The following is a 22,325-nucleotide window of genomic DNA, read 5'->3' as shown; positions in this document are numbered from 1 at the left end:
GCTGGGTTGAAATTTTTCTAAGTCTACTGAATAGTTTTACATTGCTCCAGGCTCTTGCACCTTAGTTACTATTTCAGAGTTTAAGCTCTAACTGAATTGCCAAAAACTTAACTTTTTGCATTTCATTGGCATTTAGTGTTGACATCTGTATATTTTCCCCTTTACACTTGTGTACGCATATATACCAGAAGTAGCTATCCTGGCATGGTGTGGCCAGTCTCTCAAACACAGTGTTACTGCTGCTTACCAAGATAGCGAGGTTGAGTGTGTGTGTGCAGGCACCCTAGCAGAGCTACCTGCCAACTGAGGATTACTCCATATATCCAAGTGTGCTATTAAGATCTCACCATTTACTGTTTTTGCTGCCTAAGAAATATTTCATGATTCTTATTTCCTCTATGCCTTCCTTCTTCTTTTTTGTAATACTTAATTTTTAAGTGCTTTTAAAATGCACTCGCCCCAGACTATAGAGACTTAGACTGCAATTCTATACGCACCAACCTGGCAGTAAGCCCTGCTGGACACAGGGAGAACTTACTTCTGAGCAGACACACATAGGATTGCACTGGTAACTTCCAGAGACCCCAGGGAGATGGCAAAAACATGGGAAACCCGCATCATCATTTGTGTTTAGAAGTGGGCAACCGTTTGTTTATTTATTTAGAATTTAAAGATTTGGAAAACTATTTAGAAAATATGTATACGCCTGCATAACCCACCGTGGCCATTTCTTATGTGCTTCGGCTGCTTACAGTGCCAAGTCTCCAGCAGGGGCTAGGACTTTGATTCGTTACACCAACTTCCGACATTTCAAAGACAAGAGGTCAAGCAAACAACAAATCAGCAACATGTAGCTGTGGCACCAGGGCTCTTGTGAATCCATGCATCAGCAACTGAGCAGAACAAATCTGGAATGTGGCACCTAGTTCAGAATTCAGGTTATTGAGAATACAGTGGTACCTTGGGTTAAGTACTTAATTCGTTCTGAAGGTCCGTTCTTAACCTGAAACTGTTCTTAACCCGAAGCACCACTTTAGTTAATGGGGCCTCCAGCTGCTGGAGCACGATTTCTGTTTTCATCCTGAAGCAAAGTTCTTAACCCGAGGTACTATTTCTGGGTTAGTGGAGTCTGTAACCTGAAGCGTATGTAACCTGAAGCATATGTAACCCAAGGTACCACTGTATCAGCCTTCTAACCTCTAAAAAAAAATCACACCCCCACACAGACAACCCGGCTTCTAGTCCCTGTCAGACCCCTGCAGGAGATAGCTGGGTACACTTGCCCCAGGCCTTGGAGGGGAGGGCTAAGCCAGCAGGGGGCCCTGCCAGGGACTGGCTGCTTTTTGAGTTTATAACTTTATTCTAACAAGGGCCTCAGCCAAGCTCTGCACAGGCCTGATCCCTGTGATTTGGACAGGTGTTCAGGAAAGTCTCAGAAGCAGGAAGCAGAATACAAGGCCAAGCACAAAGTTTCCACATAGCTTCCTTTCTTCCCTCATTATTCCAGGAAACAGAATGTATTATGCACAGCAAACTGGTATACATATGTGCAAGATTAAGTCAGGCTTCAGAATTGAGCTGGATGGTTTTTATGTGGAATCTGACTTGCAGGGTTCTTTCCTTATTGGAATATTACAGGTCCATATAAGAGCAGTGCAGAGGCAACTAGAAAGGACAAGGGATGAGGTGGGTTCTTTCGTTAGGATGACTTGATGATGGCTGGGGAGCTAGACACAGTGAGATGGCAAATAACAGCAACCTAAGGAACACCTCAGACATGGGCAAAAGCTCATGGTAGCGTCTCACCCTCCTAGAATTGGAATAACATGCATGAGATGTCTCAGCTGGCTTTAATCTGTGGCAAGGAAGATGACAGTAAAAGAAAAGGCACCATTTCAGCATGACAAGGGGTAGGGGTGGGTTTATGGCTGAAGGCCACAACGGAGGCACTGTGGGAGGAAAATGGCCAGAGCTCCCCTGTGGCACCTAGTGCAGAATTCAGCGTTTTTAAAATCTATGGGGCAAGTGTCTAATTCCTGTTGTTTCAGATGTGCTTGAGAAGTTCTTTAGATAATAACAGCCTCATAAGTTGATTTGCGGGTTCGGTTCAGCCGTGTGCAATACTGTCCTCCAGGCCTTTGCATTCACACACGAGAATGGGAGAAGCAAGCATCTGAAGGCAGCCAGACAAGACAACCACCTCCTGGTTTCTGGGGCCAGGTGAGGAAATAAACAGCTCCATCCACAGCTCCTTGGAGACACGTGACTTGTCATGCGGGATGCAATTTGTGAACAGGAGAAAGGACTGCCACAGCTGGAACTAGTTTGAATAAGACTTCTTTTTTCCAGAGTCAGAGGAAGCAGAGATGGCTGGTGTTCACTAGGACTGGTGGGATGGTCAGAAGATGGAGGCAGAGCCAGTGATGAAGGGAGCCACAGCCAATGGGAGGTGGAGCCAACTTATTTGAGATTTGTCCCCCATCCGCCTGCTGAGTTGCACAAGGGCAAAACTTGAGACCAAAGAGGAAGAAGCTGCGAGCCAGGGCCACGCCTGGGTTGGTTTTAAGTAAGAAGACAAGTAGGTGAGGGCTGGCTGACTGAGGGCCAACTGAGGATGGTGGGGCAGTGCCCCATTTGCCCTAGTGAACCAGCCTCCACTGCACAGGAACAAGAGAGACAGGGGCATTTGGAGAAAAAAATGCTCCATTCTGGCTAGAATCCACTCTGCGCCACTGATCTGAAGTGCTGCTGTCATAGTCTCAGCTCTAGATTTAGATGGCAAAGCTGTCCTGCCTCCAGACCTGCTGGCCTGCAATGTAGGTTGCCCGAACATGGAGGTTGTCATCCAGCAACAGGAAATCTGTATGGAATATAAATTTATGTCACTCAACAGAGGAAGTGGGATACAGTGGGCCATTGGCAGCTGGCACCTGCTGGGATTGATGGGGTCGAAGGCGGGGAGCCCGACAGTAGGTGGAACCAGAGCCAACGATAGGCTGAGTCAGAGCCAATGACAGGTGGAGCCAACTCCCTCTAGTGTTATAACCTTTCCTCCTCCCTGCGGAGTTCTAGAAAGGCAACCCTGAGACTAAGGAGGGGGAAAGTGACAGGCAGTGCCATCCACCTGGAGTGGATGTAAGTTAGAAGGCAGGCAGTTGGGTGACAGTCTGAAAGTTGGTGAGGCAGTGCCCCATTTGCTCTAATGGTCCAGCCATCAATGCCCAACAATGCTCAGAGCCATTTCCTTTTTGCATATCTGGCACAATGCCTGCTGAAACAGGCGCATGGAATAGAAATATCCGGTCGAGACTGATGTGAGGGCAGGGATGGGGAAACTGTTGCCCTTCCAATGCTGGTGGCCAAAGGTTATGGGAGGTGAGAGTCCAGCAACATCTAATGGGTCACAGGTTCTCCATCCCTGATACACAATAATCCCTAAAGGAGTAGAAAACAGGCAAAGGTGCCTTATATCAGGCCATATTATTGCCTACTGGCAGTAATTCTCCAGGATTGCAGGGGAATGTCTTCCCCATTACATGCTACCTTCTCTGTCCTCAAACTAGAGATTGCTAGGGAATGAATCTGGGTGCTTCATGAAGAATGGGTTCTATTGCAGAGCTTCCTCCCCCTCGCAAAGTCATAGCTGCACCAAGCACAGCTTCAACTGTCCACTAGGATTCCCGTGAAACTGTCCTACTCTCTCCCTCCCTAGAACTTCACACCCTACTCCAGTTGTTGCGCTCTCCCTGATGGGGGAAAAAAAGAGACCCTCTCCTCAGTTTGAGGATTTTCCAGTAGAAGACATACACAGGAGGGGCTTAGGGGTGGGAGGTTTGGAACTCGCTCTCCCAATGACGGCTGATACCTGCATCGGTGTCATAATCCAAGGTGCCCTTTCTGTCCTCGATTTTCAAGAGCTGAGCAGGGTGTAGAGAAGCAGCTTCCAGTGCCGTCTCTACAGAGCAACCTGAAAAAGAGAGAAGAACCATCACTACGATTTTATTTATTTGCTTAAGCAATTTACATATTGCTTAACTACAATAGTCTTTAAGCTAGTTTACAAAGACACAATACAACAACAACAACAAAAAATCAATTAAAACGGTGAAATCGGACTTCAATGAAAATACGTGCAGGAATAAAGAAGCCTTCACTAGGTGCTAGAAGCTCGACAGGGAAGGAGCCTGTTTGACCGCAAGTGGAAGGGAGTTCCATAAAATTGGGCATGCAATACTAAATGCATGGCTATTGGTGGACACAAGTTGTGCAGCCAAGCCACGAAGGACCACTAGCAGTAACTCCCCTGAAGACCTCAGTGATCTGGTGGGGATGCCTGAGGCATCCTGTAGCCTTGTAAATTATTAACAGGACCTTGAGCCTGACCTGGAGGCCTACGGGCAGCCAAGGCAAACATTTTAGCACCAGCGATAGTCTGTCCCCATCAACAATCTAGCTACAGCATTTTCCTTCAGCTGGAGACTCCAGACCAAACTGAACAGTAACCCCCACATAGAGCCCATTGCAATGATTGAGTCTTGAGGTTACCAGTGCATGGATCACTGTGGCCAGAACAAGTTTAAAAGCATAGGCCCCAACACCGATCCTTGGGGAACTCCACTTTCTCCATTTCTCCATTCAAAGAACTGTCCATTCCTTCCTGCTCTTTACTTCCTGCTACTTAATCAATTCCTGATTCACAGGAGGACCATTTCGTCCAAGAACGTATGGACAGCCCCTTCTCATCCTACACAGAACAGCCTTACCAGTGGCATCCTTGAAATGTCGAACACATGTGTCCATGGTTGCAATGCTGCCACTCAGCGTTTTGGTCCCTGTGAAGAGGGAAGGGGTGAGAGAACGAAAGAACAAAGTTAAATGGAAAGCTGTTCACACAAACCAATATGCAGGTCCAGTTTCCTGACTCCTGAGTAGACTAGCTGTTAGGATTGAGTCTGCAGCACTTCAACAAAACTTCATTCCTTTCTTCTCTATGAGGTGCATTTTTCTTTTTCCCTTGTGGTCATTAACCTGAGCAACAGCTCTGGAAAATGCTTCAAGTTTAGCCAGTATAATTAAGAATGCACCATCACTAGGTTGTGGGAAAGGACTAAGCATGCAATGTCTTATCCTGGTATCACACACATATGCTGGGAGATTCACTTTGCACTGGTCCATGGATTGTGACCGTAGCAGTCAGGATCAAGCATGGAGCCCAGTATGGGCTGCACACAATGTAGCAAGACAGGAAGCTGCCTTTATTGTGAGCCAGACCATTGGTCCATCTAACTCAGCATTGTCTTCACCGACAGGCTTTTGGGTTTTGGACAGAGATCTTTCCCAGCCTGGAGATGCCAGAGATTAAACCTGGAACCTTCTGCATGCAAGGGAGATGCTCTGCCACTAAGCAATGGTTTGCGCAGCCAACATCATGGTGATGCCATGCTGGAATGAGGTTGCTCCTGGTGTCTGCAAGGTTTGGGCCTTCAAGAGCTTAATGGTTCAAAAGTCAGGCCACGCACTCCAACCCTGAATGAGAAAGTCGTCCAGGGTCCTGTCCTCCATACCTGGATTCTGGGGCACTCACCTGCAATGTAGGAGTTCAGCCCATCCATCTCCACCACCTGTTGGCCCAAGGTGTGCCTGCCTGGGGCAAGCCCCATACCTGGGATGGCATCTGTCACCAGGACCAGACCTAAAGGGACATAATTGGCTCACGTTAACTCCAGTCTCGTCATAAAGGTCAGCAAAGAACACAGGAACTGCCAAGCCATTGGTTCTTTTAGTTCAACAATAGGGGATCTCTGGCCCTCCAGATGTTGCTGGACTCCCCACTCTTTCAGGCCCCATCTACATTGTTTAAAGCAGACTTATAGCACTTTAAAGCAATCATCTGGGAACTGTAGCTCTGTGAAGAGAATAGGGATCCCTTAACTACTCTCTGCACCCTTAACAAACCACAGTTCCCAGGATTATTTGGGGGAAGCCATGATGGCTTTAAAGTGGCATTTGTTTATTTGTTACATTTATATCCCACCTTTCCTCCAAGGACCTTAAGGTCGTGTGAGGTACAATAACCCTGTGGTTGTGCTGAGAGATAGTGATTGGTCCCAAGCCACCAAGTGAGATTCACAGCTGAGTGGGGGTTAGAACCCTGGTCTTCCAGGCCTTAGGCCCAACACTCTAGCCACTGTGCCACACTGCCTCACTACCATTTTAAATATATAGTGCAGGTGTGACCTGACTCTCACTAATGAACATGTTCTAGCTCAGGCATAGGCAAACTCAGCCCTCCAGATGTTTTAGGACTACAACTCCCATCATCCCTAGCTAACAGGACCAGTGGTCAGGGATGATGGGAGTTGTAGTCCCAAAACATCTGGAGGGCCGAGTTTGCCTATGCCTGTTCTAGCTGACCTCTCTCTACCTCCCCTGGATTATATATCTTTAGGCACCCAGCAAAAATGTTCCTCTTCAGCCAGGCCTTTGGCTAATCAATATTCTACAGCCTTTTATATGTGGTTTTTTTGGGGGGGGGTCCTATTGTTTTGTTTTTCTATTTGTGCTTTTCTCTTGTGCTTTTATCTTTTGAACAGCCCTGAGATCTTTTTATGAAGAGTAATATATCAATCTAATAAAATACATACATAAATGAATAAATCACACTGTTTCCTCAGTACCTACAGGCAGCAGCTGGGAACCGATCTAGCAAGACTAACTCCATATTCACTACTCAGGGGATTTCCTGCCCAATGGGACAAACCTTTAGGGTCAGCCCGGTGAGCGATCCTCAGGGCAGCAGGATTCGTGTGGATGCCGTCTGATATCATGCCATAGAACACTTTCTGACCTGGGGGGATCTGGTCGCTTGTGAGGAGTCCCACAATCCCAGGATCTCGATGGTGGAACTGCAGGTAGACAAAACCAGGATGAGCATCAGAATGGTGCCCCATGGAGTGTTAAAGAAAGGAGATTGGCAGGCAGAGGAAATCTGAGGGGTCGCACCAATATTACAACATGAGCCTGTGGGAATCCTTCATTCAAGGCTCTCCTCCAGGTCCTCCTCCACTCCTGATGCAAGTGCAGGGGTAGGGGTGGACCAGATACAGGGTCTTCTCAGTCATGGCACAGTTAAAATTTGTTGACCTCCACCCCACCCCGCATTCAGAAGGCATCATTCCCATTTTCTTAGATGTAGCTTCACAACCAGAAAGGCCAAAAACTTGCTTTCCAGTAAGGTAAAAAATATGTGGAGATTCTTAAGATACCTGCCAGACTGAGAGGGAGAATATCAGGGCCTGGATCAAGGGGCCTGGTGGGCTGGAGGTAATTGATGCTACTCACAGGTAACATGGCATTGAAAAGGTGAGTGATGAAGGTGGCCCCGTGCTGAACAGCCTCCTCGGCATGAGACAGGTTAGCCATGGAGTGACCTAGAATCAAGGAGAACCAGGTGTAAAATGCTCCTAACCAGCAAGCTTCCTTGGGCCTGTGAGTTCACCTGTAGTTAGAGGGACTCTTTGGGGCAATATTAGACTGGGGACTGCCACCCCAAGGCACAAATTCAACAAACATCCAACCCACATTTCAGCCCACATTCCCAGTATGTGCATTGGGTATATAATCCTTAAGGGAGACCTTGTAGGTCAGTGATAAGAGTCACTTGCTTTGCATAACAGAAGGTCCCATGTTCAATTCATGGCATCGCCAGGTAGGACTGGGAATATCTCCTATCCGAGACCCTGAAGAGTCAGTGCCTGTCAAGCGTATTCAGTTAGAGGGACCAACGTCTGACTCAACAAAAGGCAACTTCCTATACTAATATTTGGTGGGCATCCCAGCTGTTGGAAATATAATACATTTCCCCATTTCTAAAATATGAAAACTCTGGATCCGCTTCCAGGAACCCTCACACCAAATGCATCCTTTGATCAATAATAGAATGCACAATATTATTTCCGCTGTTCCAAAACAGGTGTGGACCTAGGCTTGTTCCCTGCCTGCCAGATCCCAAACCTCAAACTTTAAGGTCTCGTGCAGAGGAGGCAATATTTACCTAGTGACACACAGATGCCACACTTGGTGAGCTCCCTGATCACTTCACTGCTCCTTTTCATCTCAGGGGCTAGGGTGACAATACGGACGCTGTCCAGGCTCCCATAGGTGTCTAGCAATTCCTGGAAGGCTCCCGTCTCGAAGGTGCGAAGGCAGTGTTCTGGGTGTGCCCCTCTTTTTTCCTTGCTGATGAATGGACCCTCCAGATGAACCCCTGTCCCATTGCAGAAGAGATGGGTGAGTTCTAGAGCAGAGTGGGGAACCTGAAGCCCTGGAGATGTTGCTGGGCAACAACTCTCATCTGCTCTGACCATTGGCCAAGTAGGCTGAGGCTGATGAGAGTTGGAGCCCAACATCTAGAGGGCCATCCCTGTTCTTGGGTGAGGACACTGATGTCCTCTTCTGCAAGTCCCAACCGGCACCAAGGCAGACCTACAGAGCCAATCAACTCTGTGAGTCTTCATCGCCTTCCTCTTCATTCTCCTCTCTCGAAGTTCCATCCAGGCAAACAAGAAGCACCAACACAGTTCCAGGACACATTCCATCCAAGAAAAAGCACTGGAGAAGAGGCCAGTGAGGGGTGAGGCCTGGGGGCAGAGGCTGTGGCCTGGGAAGGGTGTCCCAAGGCCCAGATAAAGAGGCCTATAAGTCACATTTGGCTCCTGGGACTGAAATCCCGCCCCCCCTGGAATGGTGGACTAGGAGTGGGGAGACCTGAGTTTAAATCTGTACTCAGCCATAAATCTCACAGGGTCTCTTTTGGCCACTCACTGTCTCTCAGCCAAACATACCTTACAAGTTTGCTGTGAGGGTAAAGTGACAGGGGAAGGAACCATGTATCCAGCCTTGAGCTCCTTGGAAGAAATGTGAGATATAAAGGTAATGAATATGGCAGATGTTGTCCTATGGGGGAGTAGGTGTAACACTCACCTAGGACACCAGCTCCATGAAGCCCTCCATTTCTGACGCAGATCTGAGGCAACACCTGGAGTCGTCAGAAACATCACAGTTAATCACTGGTGTAAATGTATGAACAGAAAGCCTTTGCCTGCTGACTTCACTTTGCACATTTAACTTGTTGAAACCATGCTGCAAGGCCGGCCAGCAAGATTCCCACTTTGCAGATGGGATACAGTCAAGCCATCTCATTGAGTATGTGGCTAAGGTGACATCTGAACTCAGGACTAAAGTCATCTGATGTTACTACATTCAGTGCTTAGTCAGCTAAAGTGTGTGGCACCATAGCTGTAATCATTCACTTGCCCTGAACCCACATGAGTACAAATAATAAAAGAGCATCCCAACTATCTTGCCTTAAGAGTAACCTTTGGCTGTTTGGAGTGGGGGCTCAGACCAGCGATCCTTCCTCAGCGATGGGGCATCAGTGGCCCTCCAGATGTTGCTGGACTCTAACTCACATCACCTCCAGTCAACAGGGCCAGTGAAATGGACTACCTTGGAAGGTGCTGGACTCTTTCAATAGAGGTTTGGAAGCAGAGGTTGGATGGCTATCTGCCAAGGATTCTTTCATTGTGATTCCTGCATTGCAGGGGGGTTGGACTAGATGACCATTGGGTTTCCTTCCCACTCTAAAGTTCTGTGATTTGGTGAGCAACTGGAGGGCTGCAGGTTCCCCATCCCTCTTCTGGAGTTGAAGTGTGGAGTCATATCATGTCCTCTTCCAGGATACTCCATACCTTCCAGCCCACCCTTTCTGGCTTTCTGGTCTTGCATATGTGGGTGGGGTGCAATTTTGGCTAAATAAAGAGCCGTGCTTGGGGAATGAGCTTGCTATTAGCATAGAGCAGCCTCCCTCAACCTGGTGACCTCTACAACTCCCATCATCCTTGCTCACTGGGGCAGACGGGATTTAGAGTCCCAAACATCCAAAGGGTACCAGGCTTAAGACAAGGAATATTGCAGGGAAGTCTAAAAACTGTTACTCGCTTTTGTGAAGAAGTTAAAAGGCATGTGTAACATTTACAGCAGAGGTAGGGAACCTGTGGTCCTCCAGATGTTGCTGGACTCCAACTCCCATCATCCATAACCACTGGCCTGCTGGCTGAGGCTGATGGTAGTTGGAGTTCCCTGGAAAGAGGGACTAAGAATTTCTGGAGAGGTTTAACAGCAAGGCCCACTTCCCAGGAACTCTGGGAATTGTACCTCGGTGAGGCTGATAGCAGCCTCCTAACGACTCAGCACCCTTAACAAACTACAGTTCCCAGGATGCTTTGGGGGAAGACATGGCTCTTTAGAGTGGTATTAGAGTACTTTAATTGTATGGTGTAGATGGGGCCCTAGTCAGAGAGGCACTTCAGGACAAACTTCCTTCTGGGCCCAGTTTCCTGGTCGCTAATGGACCCATGAAACTAACAAGGCCTCAGCCCCACGAGACAGAGAGATATCACAGTCTTAGAAAAATGGGCCTCAGCCCTGTTTCGTTACATAAGCTCCTGATCGGATATCCTTTTATTGACGTGGTTAAGACAATCAAATATGTCTTTCACCCTCCATTGACATATGGACGCTTGTGGAGAGACACTTTCATTTGACTGCCATTCTTGCAACATCTAAAACTACAACCATCTCCCCTGTTTTTCTTTCTTTTCCCCACAACTATTAAGTTCCGTATTCCCAATGTGGGTATGCGTTGTTATTTGACGGGAAGCATATATATATATACATAGGTCCATGAAAACAGCACCTTATCAACAGTCTAAAGTTTGACAACTAGCAATCTCAGTTTAGAGTCCAACCATTTACTTCCTCATTTGGGAAGGCTACAGACAGACAAGGACACATGAGCTGAAGAGGTACTCCACCTTAGCCAGGAGGAGCTGTTGTTCAGTGACTGAACAAAAAGACCACATTCACACTGTACATTTAAAGCACTACAATACCACTTTAAACAGTTGCTGCCATTTCAGGGGGTGGAACTGTCTGTCTCAGAGGCATGCAGGAGGTCCTAGGTTCTGTCCCCTGCCCCCTCAGGTAGGTCTGGGAATGTCCCCTGCTAAAGCTCTGGAGACTTGCTGCCAGTTAATGTAGACAGCAATGAGCTTGACAAATCAATGGCATGACTCAGGAAAAGGCAGCTTCCTCCGTGCCTTCTCCTTTCTGTCAGTGTTGTGCTTGTAGAATTCAGTAGGGAAGAGGATGGGGACAAAACTGGAAGAAGTTGGCTCTGCCTGTCATTGGCTCTGGCGCCACCTACTGTTGGGCTCCCTGTCTTCTGCCCTATCAGTCTCATTGAGAACCAGCCACCTCGGGTACCAGGCGACAGGCATGATCCCAGAGAACTCTAATGCTACTGGGATTAATTTGACAAACCTGAGCCTGCTTTAAGGAGAAAGAACAGAAATGGACAAGAGTTTGGGGTGTGAGCCTCTAGATGGAAATAGGAACACAAGGCATCTCAACTATCAGAGGCTCATCCAGGCCTTCACAATTTGTGAAACAACATGAACAACACAGCTTTGTATTGTGGTATGTCAGACTCTTGTGGGCCTCGCTCTGCTGCTCTGTTTTTGGAATCCTAGGCAAACAGCAAAGATGGGAGATTTATCACACTTCTGTAGGCTGCCACACATGGTTGGCTGTGTTCGACTCACAGGTTGTTCAAGGTGTGTAAAAGCTGCTTAGAGCAACGTTAGATCTCATGAGTAAGGAAGGGTATTCATAGGGCCCTATTCTTCCTTACCTTATGATATACAGATGATGGTGAGGACACCAGGGTCGGGCAAAAAGAGGTCACTCCGTGAGACAATATTTTCTGGGCGACCAGTGAGATTCCTGCTCCCACATCATCTGTGGCCAGAGAGAAATCCACTCCAAAGCCTCCTGTGTGAATGAAAGAACAGATAAGTTGCCACTGGCTATGCTATGAAAACTAGGTTAGCCATCCCTAACCATGTGCCCTCTAGCTGGGCGGGGCATGCATAAACAAATAAATAAAGCAGTTGATACAGACTCCCATCTCCCTAACCTAGCTAGTTTGGCCAATGGTCAGGAAAGATGGAGCTGTAGCCCTTAACATCTGGAGGGCACCAGGTTGGAGATGGCTGATGTACAGGAGTAACATAACACTGGTTGAGTGGAGGGATCCTACTTTCCAGCTCCCTTGAGCTGTACAAATGCCTCTTGCTTGCCCAGATGGGCAAATATAGGCCTAGAAATCTCTGGCTTTTGTGTGGCTGAACTGCAGCCAACTGTACAAATGTTAAGATTCAGATCTGTTGTCTCACCTACCAATGTCATGTGGATCCTGACGGCTGAAAACAGCTACCCACTCCTGATCTAAATATAGTATAAAATTGCTCAGTTGGTAGGGCATGAGACTCCTAATCTCAAGGTCATGGGTTCGAGCCCCACATGGGGCAAAAGATTCCTGCACTACAGGGGGCTGGACTAGACGACTGTTGTGGTCCCTTCCAACTCTACAATTCTTTCATTCTATGATGACTGTGGGCTTCCTAAGGGATACTTGTTGCTCATATATATGTAAAAGCTTAGAACCCACAAAATTATGAATAATTTTGTTTTCTTCCAACTTGCCTCTCTTATCTAACTCTTCTATGCTTTTTCTGCAAGTCACATTTTTGCGGCAAAGCTTTTAAAAGATTCAAGCATGGACTACACAAGCCGAATCTACAAGGCAGCAATTTCTGCACTGCTTAAACCATCCTAATCCTCGGTGTTCTCTTGTACTAGAATTATTCCGACACCTTACCATTGATCTGCACATCAATGAAGCCAGGTGCCAGGATGCTTCCCTTGCAGTCCAGCTGGACGTCTGCAGGTTTCTTTTCATCAAAGAACAGCTTCTCTGGGTTTAGGATCTTTCCTTCTCTCACCCACAAGTCCTCTCTGAAAACAGAAGCAACCAGTAACCTAGAACGCAGCCAGACCTGGGAGAAAGCCATGTGTCTGCAAGTACATTTAATAAAAAGCAGCAGATTTCACTGGAACTTTATCAACAAATGCTAGCAAGTTGAAGAAATTACATTGTCTTTACAAAGATATTTGATCAGGAACAAACACTGGTACATGTAAACATACAAGGCTGGTTCAGATGTAAGTATAAACCATAGTTTAGTGTTACAAAAAACAAGCCTAGCCTCCACAGAGGCTCACATGCACATCCTCCCACTTTGGCATGGGCACAAGGAAGAGTTCAGAAGATTTTAATTCCATTTTTTATTAGCCTCAGTTTGCCAGGTCACTGGATCCAGGACATACTGTGATTACTCTCAACTATGGCTACACACCTTAAGGCCGTCGCAGACAACAAGAAGCAAAGCATCTCCCCCTCACACTCACCTTTGCAGCTCATGATTCTTCAAAATCCAGCAGTTAGTAAACTGGAAGACTGGAGCATCTGAGGTGGCTTTGTCAGGTGGCATCATTCAGGCACTAAGGGAATGCACCTGGTAACGAGAAAGGAAGCAAAACACAGAGAGAATAGGTGGGAAAATAACAAAACAGTTCTGCTTCTTGGCTCACACCTAGAAGCAGCCATTCCATCTGGTTACCTGAATTGTTTCCTTCCCTGCCTGTCACCATAAGAAACCTTAAAAACCAATGACTGGGTTTGCTTCTCCCCCCCTCCTTCCTCCATCTCCTTTTCCCCCGTGTTTTGTCATTATCTTTTAGACTTGAGGGCAGGGCCTGTATTGGTTTGGTTGTTGTTGTTCCTATTTTATTGATCTGGAAGTGGGGCCAAAAAAAGGGGCTTACATTAAAAAAAATGTTCTTGAAAGTGTAGGTGCAATGCCTGGTAAACTCAGCAATTAGATGGCATACTCCCTTGTATCTCTCTGTGGCAGAAACAAAACCATACAAAAACTCCAACATTTTTATTTATGTGATTGACAAGAGTTCTGCTTTTCTTGCTGCAACATTTTGCATTCTATTATTTAAAAAAGAACAGAATGCGTAAGGCACATCACAGAGGTCAGAAGCAACCCTCTTTAAAAACACAACTGTGCATGTGCAGAGTGCATTTCCTTCATTAATGGGCAACTAGAATCCCCCACCATACATTAGTCCTGGCAGGGTTGGCCAATGTGATGCTGAACGCCTACATACGTTTGCAAATAAACTGTAACTGTTTTCCCTGCAGTAAGAATAATAAGGTAAGAACCACCCTCACTGCTGCCTCTGCTCATAAGAGGAGTCCTGCTGAATCAGGCCAGTGGCCCATTTAGTCCGGGATCCTGTTCTCACGGGACGCGGGTGGCGCTGTGGGTTAAACCACAGAGCCTAGGAATTGCCGATCAGAAGGTCGGCGGTTCGAATCCCCACGATGGGGTGAGTTCCTGTTGCTCGGTCCCAGCTCTTGCCAACCTAGCAGTTCGAAAGCACATCAAAGTGCAAGTAGATAAATAGGTACCGCTCCGGCGGGAAGGTAAACGGCGTTTCCGTGCGCTGCTCTGGTTCACCAGAAGCGGCTTTGTCATGCTGGCCACATGACCCTGAAGCTGTCTGCGGACAAACGCCGGCTCCCTCGGCCTATAGAGTGAGATGAGCACACAACCCCAGAGTTGGTCACGACAGGACCTAATGGTCAAGGGTACCTTTACCTTTTACCTGTTCTCACAGTAGCCAACCAGATGCCCATAAGAAGCTCACAAACAGGACCTGAGCACAACAGAAATATCTCCTCCTGCATTTTCCAGCAACTGGTGCTAAAAATATTTTAATCACCAAGCGTCTGCCAGTCTGTTTCTAGGTGCAATTCAAAGTGCCAGTTTAAATCTTTGGTTGCACCAAATTTTATTTTATAAAGCTAACTAAAAAAGGAAAGGAAAAAGTAGTAAACAAATTAGTTCAGCTTCACTATTTTATATTATTTCTTAAAATCTCAAGCCTCTTTCCAAGTTTGTAAAAACACAAGGTATATAGGAATACAGTATGTGATATAATTATATTCAATAATGTATATAAATTATATAGATGTATATTCTCCTGAAAGTTATTGTTCTAAAACATATAAAAAATAACAATTCTAGTTGTGCTCCGTTTATTGCACTGTGGACTTTATACCACCTTGTGGAATATTCTAACGTTTAAAGGAGGGTTGTAAATCATATCTAAATCACTACCACGCAGGGCAATGAAATCTACCGTGTCAGCCTCCTCCGCCTTCGCTTCTATTTTCAAGACTGGTAGCAAATCGGCCCCCATCATGTCAATGGAGGGGCGATGGAGAGGTTCAGCCCAGTGTATCAGTTCGGAAACCGAGGAGCGTGATGTCATCTGTCACTCAATGCGGGGGAGCAAGTTGCCCAAAGAAAGAGCAGTCCCGCCTATATCTGCATAAATTAGCATGTGCTTTACACAAGCACCTTCTCATTGGCTAGCATTTCTGCTCCAGGGAAAGAAGAGGTGTTCCGAGTAGCTGCTGAACCCCCGTGGTTTCCCTCGGAAAGAAGCGCAGAGCATTGGCCTTACCGGCTCCCAACACATAAGCCGTCTCTCGGGTCGCCCAACTTCTGCCTTAACGCTCTTCTCCAGCAGCGGATCTCGCTCACGTGACAAGTCTTTCCTCGTCAGCTGATAGGAAAGACTGGGGGGGATGGGCTCCCTACAGGCACGTGAGCGGCACTGACGAGACGCCATGATGGGAAGGGAAAGGAAAGGAAAGGAAGGGAAGAGAAGAGAAGGGGTCAGTGCCGGCAGCAACCCTTACCTCCATCTTGAGATGGTCAGAGTAACAGCTGACTAGGAATGGCTGAGTATGCAATTCTATGGAGACGGGGATTTAGGTGGTAGATATACATATGTATTTGTTTGTTTGTGTACCTGATTTAGATGTTTTACTTAAGCAATTTATTGTTTTATTTACTTTTATTTATTTAAACATTTTATCTTACTTTTATTTATTTGAACAATTTGTTGTTGTTTCTGTATTTGTTTTCACTCATTCTGTACCGCTTAACTACAATCTACTCCAAGGGGTGTACGAGAAATACATTAAATATATATATATATGTAAAAATCGGTTAAACTATAAAATCTGACTGCAGTTAAGATGCCTGCTGGGCAGACTGAGGTCGGTGGGGCAGTGCCCCATTTGCCCTAATGTGCCAGCCTCCAGGACCTTTGTACATTTTGCTGTAACTGTTTGTTTTGCTTTCTAGCCGCCTATTCTTTCTTGTTCTGGGAACCCTGAGGCAGCAAGAACATGCCAAAGGGCGGCTAAGAAATGGGTATGACAGACAATATTTGCATACTGCAGGCAGTTTCCTTTTTTTCTGAAGAGTGACAATGGTGCTGAAGTAAAGTGCAACCAGTGACCAGGATCCAGCCACATGTCTGCTTGCTTATTGGACAAGAACGTCTGTAGGGGGAAAACCCACCAGTTCTTCTCTGCCCTGCCCCCTCACCATCATTGCTCTTGTAGAGATACTGCATGTTAGTACACAAGATCCATGAATATGTGTGTGAGAGAGATGGAAATGAGGCAGAGGTAAGGTAATAATAATTGAAGCAGCATTTATCTTTCAAGTGCTCAAAGTACTTCACATATATTATTAGTATTATTATTATTATTATTATTATTTTCATACCACAACTTTTAGGATAAGGGTGAAGCTATACTACCAGTCGGTAGAGCATGAGACACTTGATTTCAGGCTTGTGGGCTCGAGCCCCATGTTGGGTGAAAGATGGACTGGATGATCCTTGTGGTCCTTTCCGACGCTACAATTCTGATTCCTCAGTCACACACCTCTCTCACCAGGTCAATACCCCATCCCCCTGCCCTTGCTTTGCCTTGAGTGTTTTTGCCTGGCTGGGATGTAGCTGGAATTCTGCTAATGCCTCTTGATTGCTTGGAAGGAGGCAAGAGAGGATGTGGGTGCATAAATTAACATTTGTTGCTCCACCTACTTTTGCTCATGGTCCCACCCACTACTGGCATGTGGTCCTCAGGAGGCTGCCTAGAAAGGAATGTGGCCTTCAAGCTGAAGACGACTTTTTCAGTGTCAAGGATCTTCTGGCTGATACCATCAAATTCAATGCTCATCTGTTGCAGATTTCAGGGCATTGTGTGTGTGTGTGTGTGTGCGTGTGTGCGCACGCGGGGGGGATATATATATTCAACACGAATGTAGGATATAATGATGCATGCAGAAAGACCTAGTTGCAGAACTGTATCAATGTGACGGAAATCTGAGGTGGCTGTGAAAACCAGTCATCCGTCTGTGTTGTTGGTAGCTGAGAGGTGTTTCTTATCCCCTGCTGAAAGGTTTCCTGACAACAGGTCTGGCATATTAATAAAGGCTTCTGACATCTTAGTGGCAAGGCAGGGAGGACATGAGCTAAGGGCTGAGTCACTCATGCTGGAAGGCACCGCAAAACAAGTAGACTCTTCCTCCTTGCCACCACTGTTCCTGCTAAGATGCAGACGCTGAATAATGATTACGCACCTAAAGGCTCTTCGGCCAGATTCTGCTTTATGACCCAGTGCCTGGTTTTGCCTCACAGACCTGTAGAGTTGAAAGGGACCCCCAAGGCTCATGTAGCCCAACCCCTGCAATGCAAAGACTTGGTAGAATAGAGCTTGTTCATATTTGCACAAAGTGCTCTTGAAATCTACTTTAACACTTCTCTTTTCACTTTATAAAGAATCCTGGGAACTGTAGTTCCTTAAGGGTGCTGTTAAGGCCAGAGACGGAAGTGGGGAGGGCCACCCTTGGGAAGTGGGGAGCAGAGCAAAGGATGCAGATTTCCCCTTTGTACAGTAGGTTGAACGCTTGCAAACCCTTCTCCATTCAGACAAGCAGGAGATATTATCAGCGCCCAAGGACACATTCCAGCCAGGCAAAAACACTCAGGGTGCAAATCAAAGTCAATGAGAGGTGTGGTGTGGGAGGAGTGATTGTTGCAAGAGGAGAGTTCCAAGGGCCAGATACAGAGGCCCCGAGGGCCACATTTGACACCCCAAAGTTTGAGTTTCCCCACCCATGAGATAAGACTTTGATCTGATCTCCCATGGCAATCCACTGCCTTCCTCGGTCCTGGCCCAGCTAGGAGAGCAGAGGGCAAAGGGCTGACCAGGAGGCCACGTAAAACAATCCCTTGAGCTGAATTCAAGCTGCAAAGCACCAGTTGTATCACTTGGCAACAGGCACATGATCTAGACGTAGGGTTTAGTTGGTGTGTGTTTTGCGCCTCTGTCCTTTTCTCAGGCCTCTCTGTAGATTAGATTGCTCTTGGAGCATCAGCTTCCAGGAGGAAAATTTAGGAGCCTGAGTTAAGCTACTCTTTTGATCCACGGGAAACCAGATCAGATGCAGACAACAAAACACAGGACAGGACAGAGAGCAGAAGAGACTGTGTGTGGTGTCTGTTCAGAAAATGGATGGATTTTGCTAGTGCTTGGTCTGGTAGCATTGTGGTGGAGTGGTCTGAGTGTTGGACTAGGTCCTGGAAGAGCTAATCTTCACTTTGCCATGAAGTTCACTGGGTGACCTTAGGCCAGTCGCTGCCTCTCAACATAATCTACCTTGCAGGGTTGTTGCAGGGCTTAAATGAGGAGAGGGAGGGCCACACAAGCCACCTTGAGTTCCTTGGAGGAAAAAGTGAGATCTAAATGCAATAAATAAAATAGAAATAAACAACGTTTCTTGGGCAAGGGTTCCCAAACTGTGATGGTCCTTGAATTTCATTCAGGTGGTCCATGGCATGTCATTAAGTTTTTAGTTGTGATTTTGGTGTTTATTTTATTCCCTATTTTGTATTTCACTGAGTTCCATGGAATGCAAATTGTAATATAATAAGAGAGAATGTAAGAAATAAAAGCAGCAATAAAAATACAATTAAAAACCACACAGCATCTAACACAGCACACTGCAATTGCTACAAAAGACAGAAAAAGGAGTCTGCCAGCAACTTTCAAATGATCCACAAGGAAAAAAGTTTGGTAACCATTGATCAGGAGGTTCAAAGGAATTAAGAGTACTGAATTTGAGTGATTTTTTACACAAGGTCTCAAAAAACCCAGCAACTAAAAATAAAGTGTACGCTGTAGACTGTACAGTAAAAAATCACAGGTCTGGAGCTTATCATCCACACAAAAACCTTGACCCAAGCCATGGATCCTCATGGTTTTTACACAACAACAAGACCAGCAACAAATCATGGATCCCATCTGTGGACACAGCCAGGTGCTGGTGGTTTTGATGCTAAGATTATGAGGATCCAGAAGGATCTGTTTCTCCAGAAACAGATGGGGTGGGGAGTGTGACCTGGAGGATCAGAGAGAGAAGGGAACAATGACAATGTTCCAAAAGCTTGGTGATCCCTTGTCTACACTGATGGGCAGCTGCTCCACAGGGGTTCAGATTGAGGTCTCTCCCACTACCTGAAGATGTCAAGAAACTGAATCTAGGATCATCTGCATGTAGAGAGCAATGCACTCTACTGTCATGTGTTACTGCTCTCTCTCTCCCCTCAATAAATCCAACCTTACTTTGAAAAGGAATCCAGTATTTTCAGAAGATTTCTTTTGGCAGGCTCAATAAACAAAGCTTACAACCAGGTTGCTACACATGTAGGTCACAACAGCTACAGCCATTCCACAGAAAATACACTTTAGTGTTCCATTCAGAGAGAGTTGTTTGGGGAACCGCTGGCTCTCAAGGTGTTACTGTACTATGACTCCCAAGATCTTTATAATTGGCACGCCATACATTTAAAGCAGGTATCATACTGTGTTAAACGGTCATGGCTTCCCCTCAAAGAATCATGGGAGCTGTAGTTTGCTAAGGGTGCAGAGAGTTGTTAGGAGACCCCTGTTCCCCGCAGAGATACAATTGCCAGAGTTCCTTTCGAAGTGGGATTATTAAACCACACTGGGAACTGTAGTTCTGTGGAGGGAATAGACAGCTTGGCATCTTTAAGTTCCTTTAAATTCCTACTGCTCATAGATCTTTTTGTGGGAAACCATGGCGATAGTGTTTTAAATTTATGGTGTGAACATGACCATGGACAATGCTGGCTGGGAATGATGAGTCCAGCAACATCTTAAGCCCCCCTTCCCAGCTATCTGTACTACGTGATCCTTCTTTCAGAAAAAGGAATTGACAGGACCTGTAATTATCTACACTTCTAATTAAATCTTCGCTAGGAACCTATGTCAGTACAGGCTTGCTTTTTCCTCCCCAGGGCTTTTTTTGGGGTGGGGGCGGGGGGAGCTAAAAGATGAAGCACAGTCAACGGAAGGAGAATTTACCTACGCAATCAGCACTTGACTTAAGGCCTCTTCCAGGGACCGAGGTGGCCTATTAATGGATATTATCCATCACTACTGCTGCTGCTTCTCCCTCTCCCTTTTGTCAGTTTCTCCCTCCCCCTCTCTGTTCCTCTGCAGGGCTGACTCACTCTGCAGCGCAGAGCTTCAATGCAAAATCAGAACAAGGCGATCCGTTCCATTTCACAAGAGCTTATCTGCAGACCCAAACCATTTCTTCCTTAATTAGATGCTGCAAACGCTGGCATTTCACGTCCCCCCGACACCCACCACCACTGCAAGGAGACCCACACAAGTATTGCCTTGGCAAAGTGGGGGGAGATGCTCTCCAATCCAATCTGTGAAGCTCGTAAAGGGTCTGAGGAGGGCTGAATGAGTCACGAAGAAGTTCTCAATGGCCCGAATCACTAGAGACTGTCTGCTGATGTAATTGCAGGGATGCCTCAACCTACTTCATCCTTACTAGGATGCACCAACACGGCTCTCAGGAAAAAAAAAATCCAGGCTTATTCTGGGCTCCTGTGTTTCACTACTCTGTATTTCTGCACATGGTCCCTTATGTGGTTTTGCCTCCTCTGCACTCAAATACATCAGAATCTCAAAACATTTAGACTTGGGTAATGGTGCACAGATGGCTCGTTCACCACTTTTTCTTTTAAAAATACACAGGACCCCCCACCCCGCCAGTTGCCATGCACATATTTGTGAGAAAAGGGTGCGTGCTTTGTACATTTCTTTGCAGGTTGTCTTTTTAAATTATGCTGCTTATTTAAAAAGACAGTAGTAAAGGACTATGCACATCATGCTCCCGTCACTTTGGTATCTCCACCCACCTACAACTTAGGCCCCAAATACCTGAAAGTTTCTGCTTCCCTATAGACCTTCCTGAGTGTTAAGATCAGTAGAGCAGACCCTCGTTGTAGTTCCACACAACACTCAGATGTTTGGGTGGCGGCGGCCCAGGAGAGAGAATTTTCTGGGGCAGCCCCTAAATGGTGGAATTCCTACCCATGGAGGTGTGCCCGGCTTTTTCACTATACAGCTTTTGGGGAATGCTGGAGATGCACCTTTTTACTCTCACCTTTGACATCCAAGATGTGTGTTTTTCAGAGCCCACCTGTTTTCAGTTCTGAATTTTAAATTGTTGTAAAGCACCTTGGGGCCTGCTGGTGAATGGATGCTCAACAGCAACAACGGTCACATTTGGGAAGGAAAAGCTGCCACATGTTTACTCTGAAGCATTCAATTCAGCTGAGCCAGCTCCTAAATTTGCATGCACAGGATTGCAATCTCTTGTCTCTTGAAGCTATCTGCTTTGACAGTCAACAAGATACGGTATATAGCAGTCTAGAGCAAAGGTTCTCAATTGGTCCTATGTAACCCACCCAGGGGGTCTGTGGCACCATTCACATAACACACACACACACCCAGATATCTTTTTTTTTCAAAGGGGGGGGACGGGGTCCATGGCTTTGCTTTTTAAAAACTGGTTCCTCAGTACTTTGCTAATTAGGGACCACTGGTCTAAACTATCAGCAAAGGCACAAGGAGACCCATGTTCAAATCTTCACTCAGCCATGCCACTCACTGGGTGACCTGAGGTTATATCTCTATTTTTACCCTGCCAGTCCTCCTCCAAGGAACTCAAGGTGGTGCGCATGGCTCTCCCCCTCTCCATATTACCATCATCACAACCCTGTGATGTAGTTTAGGCAGAGAGAGATTTTAAGAAGCAATTGAGTAGCTATATACTTTGAAAGCCAGCCCTGGACATCTTTCTAAGCAACGGGCTGCCATTAAGTCTTCATTTCCAAAAGATATATAGTCACATCTTTCAATCTACTTCAAACATGAAAACTAGATTGTTGGCTACCATACTTGTTTCGTAATAATTATGGTGATGAAATCTTCCATGTACAGGTTATAACCGAAACGTGTCTATTTGCCAGGGGGTTGGAGTAGATGATCCTCAGGGTCCCTTTCCAATGCTACAATCTGAACTACATTGCTTGACTGT

At 46.3% G+C, this 22,325-nt stretch overlaps 1 protein-coding gene and 1 long non-coding RNA gene across 6 annotated transcripts; one reads left to right on the top strand and one right to left on the bottom strand.

The window, feature by feature from the left end:
- Window positions 1-623: 623 nt before the first annotated feature.
- AMDHD2 (amidohydrolase domain containing 2) lies at window positions 624-15,596 on the bottom strand. Of its 4 annotated transcripts, none has more exons than XM_083412468.1 (12): window positions 15,505-15,596; window positions 13,372-13,478; window positions 12,782-12,918; window positions 11,753-11,892; window positions 8,983-9,037; window positions 8,054-8,266; window positions 7,342-7,430; window positions 6,761-6,905; window positions 5,585-5,692; window positions 4,764-4,832; window positions 3,866-3,967; window positions 624-2,860 (listed from the first exon to the last, which is right to left on the bottom strand). In XM_083412468.1, the coding sequence occupies exons 2-12, from the start codon at window positions 13,455-13,457 to the stop codon at window positions 2,772-2,774; spliced, it is 1,233 nt and encodes a 410-aa protein (XP_083268594.1). In that variant the 5' UTR covers window positions 13,458-13,478; window positions 15,505-15,596; the 3' UTR covers window positions 624-2,771. The 4 variants fall into 4 exon arrangements, with proteins under 4 accessions (XP_083268594.1, XP_083268597.1, XP_083268595.1 ...); XM_083412471.1 differs by having other exon boundaries at window positions 13,372-14,267; window positions 14,641-15,577; XM_083412469.1 differs by having other exon boundaries at window positions 15,178-15,552.
- Window positions 15,597-15,718: 122 nt separating this feature from the next.
- On the top strand, window positions 15,719-22,226 carry LOC310663991. 2 transcript variants are annotated; one of them, XR_014504722.1, is made up of 3 exons: window positions 15,719-15,818; window positions 16,416-16,522; window positions 20,429-22,226. It is a non-coding gene; the product is annotated as an uncharacterized lncRNA (long non-coding RNA). The 2 variants fall into 2 exon arrangements; XR_014504723.1 differs by having other exon boundaries at window positions 16,194-16,522.
- Window positions 22,227-22,325: the final 99 nt, after the last annotated feature.

This window comes from Podarcis tiliguerta, assembly GCF_965153285.1.
Source record: "Podarcis tiliguerta genome assembly, chromosome: 14".
Classification (NCBI taxonomy): Eukaryota; Metazoa; Chordata; class Lepidosauria; order Squamata; family Lacertidae; genus Podarcis; species Podarcis tiliguerta.
This window is presented reverse-complemented; position numbering and strand designations above follow the sequence as displayed.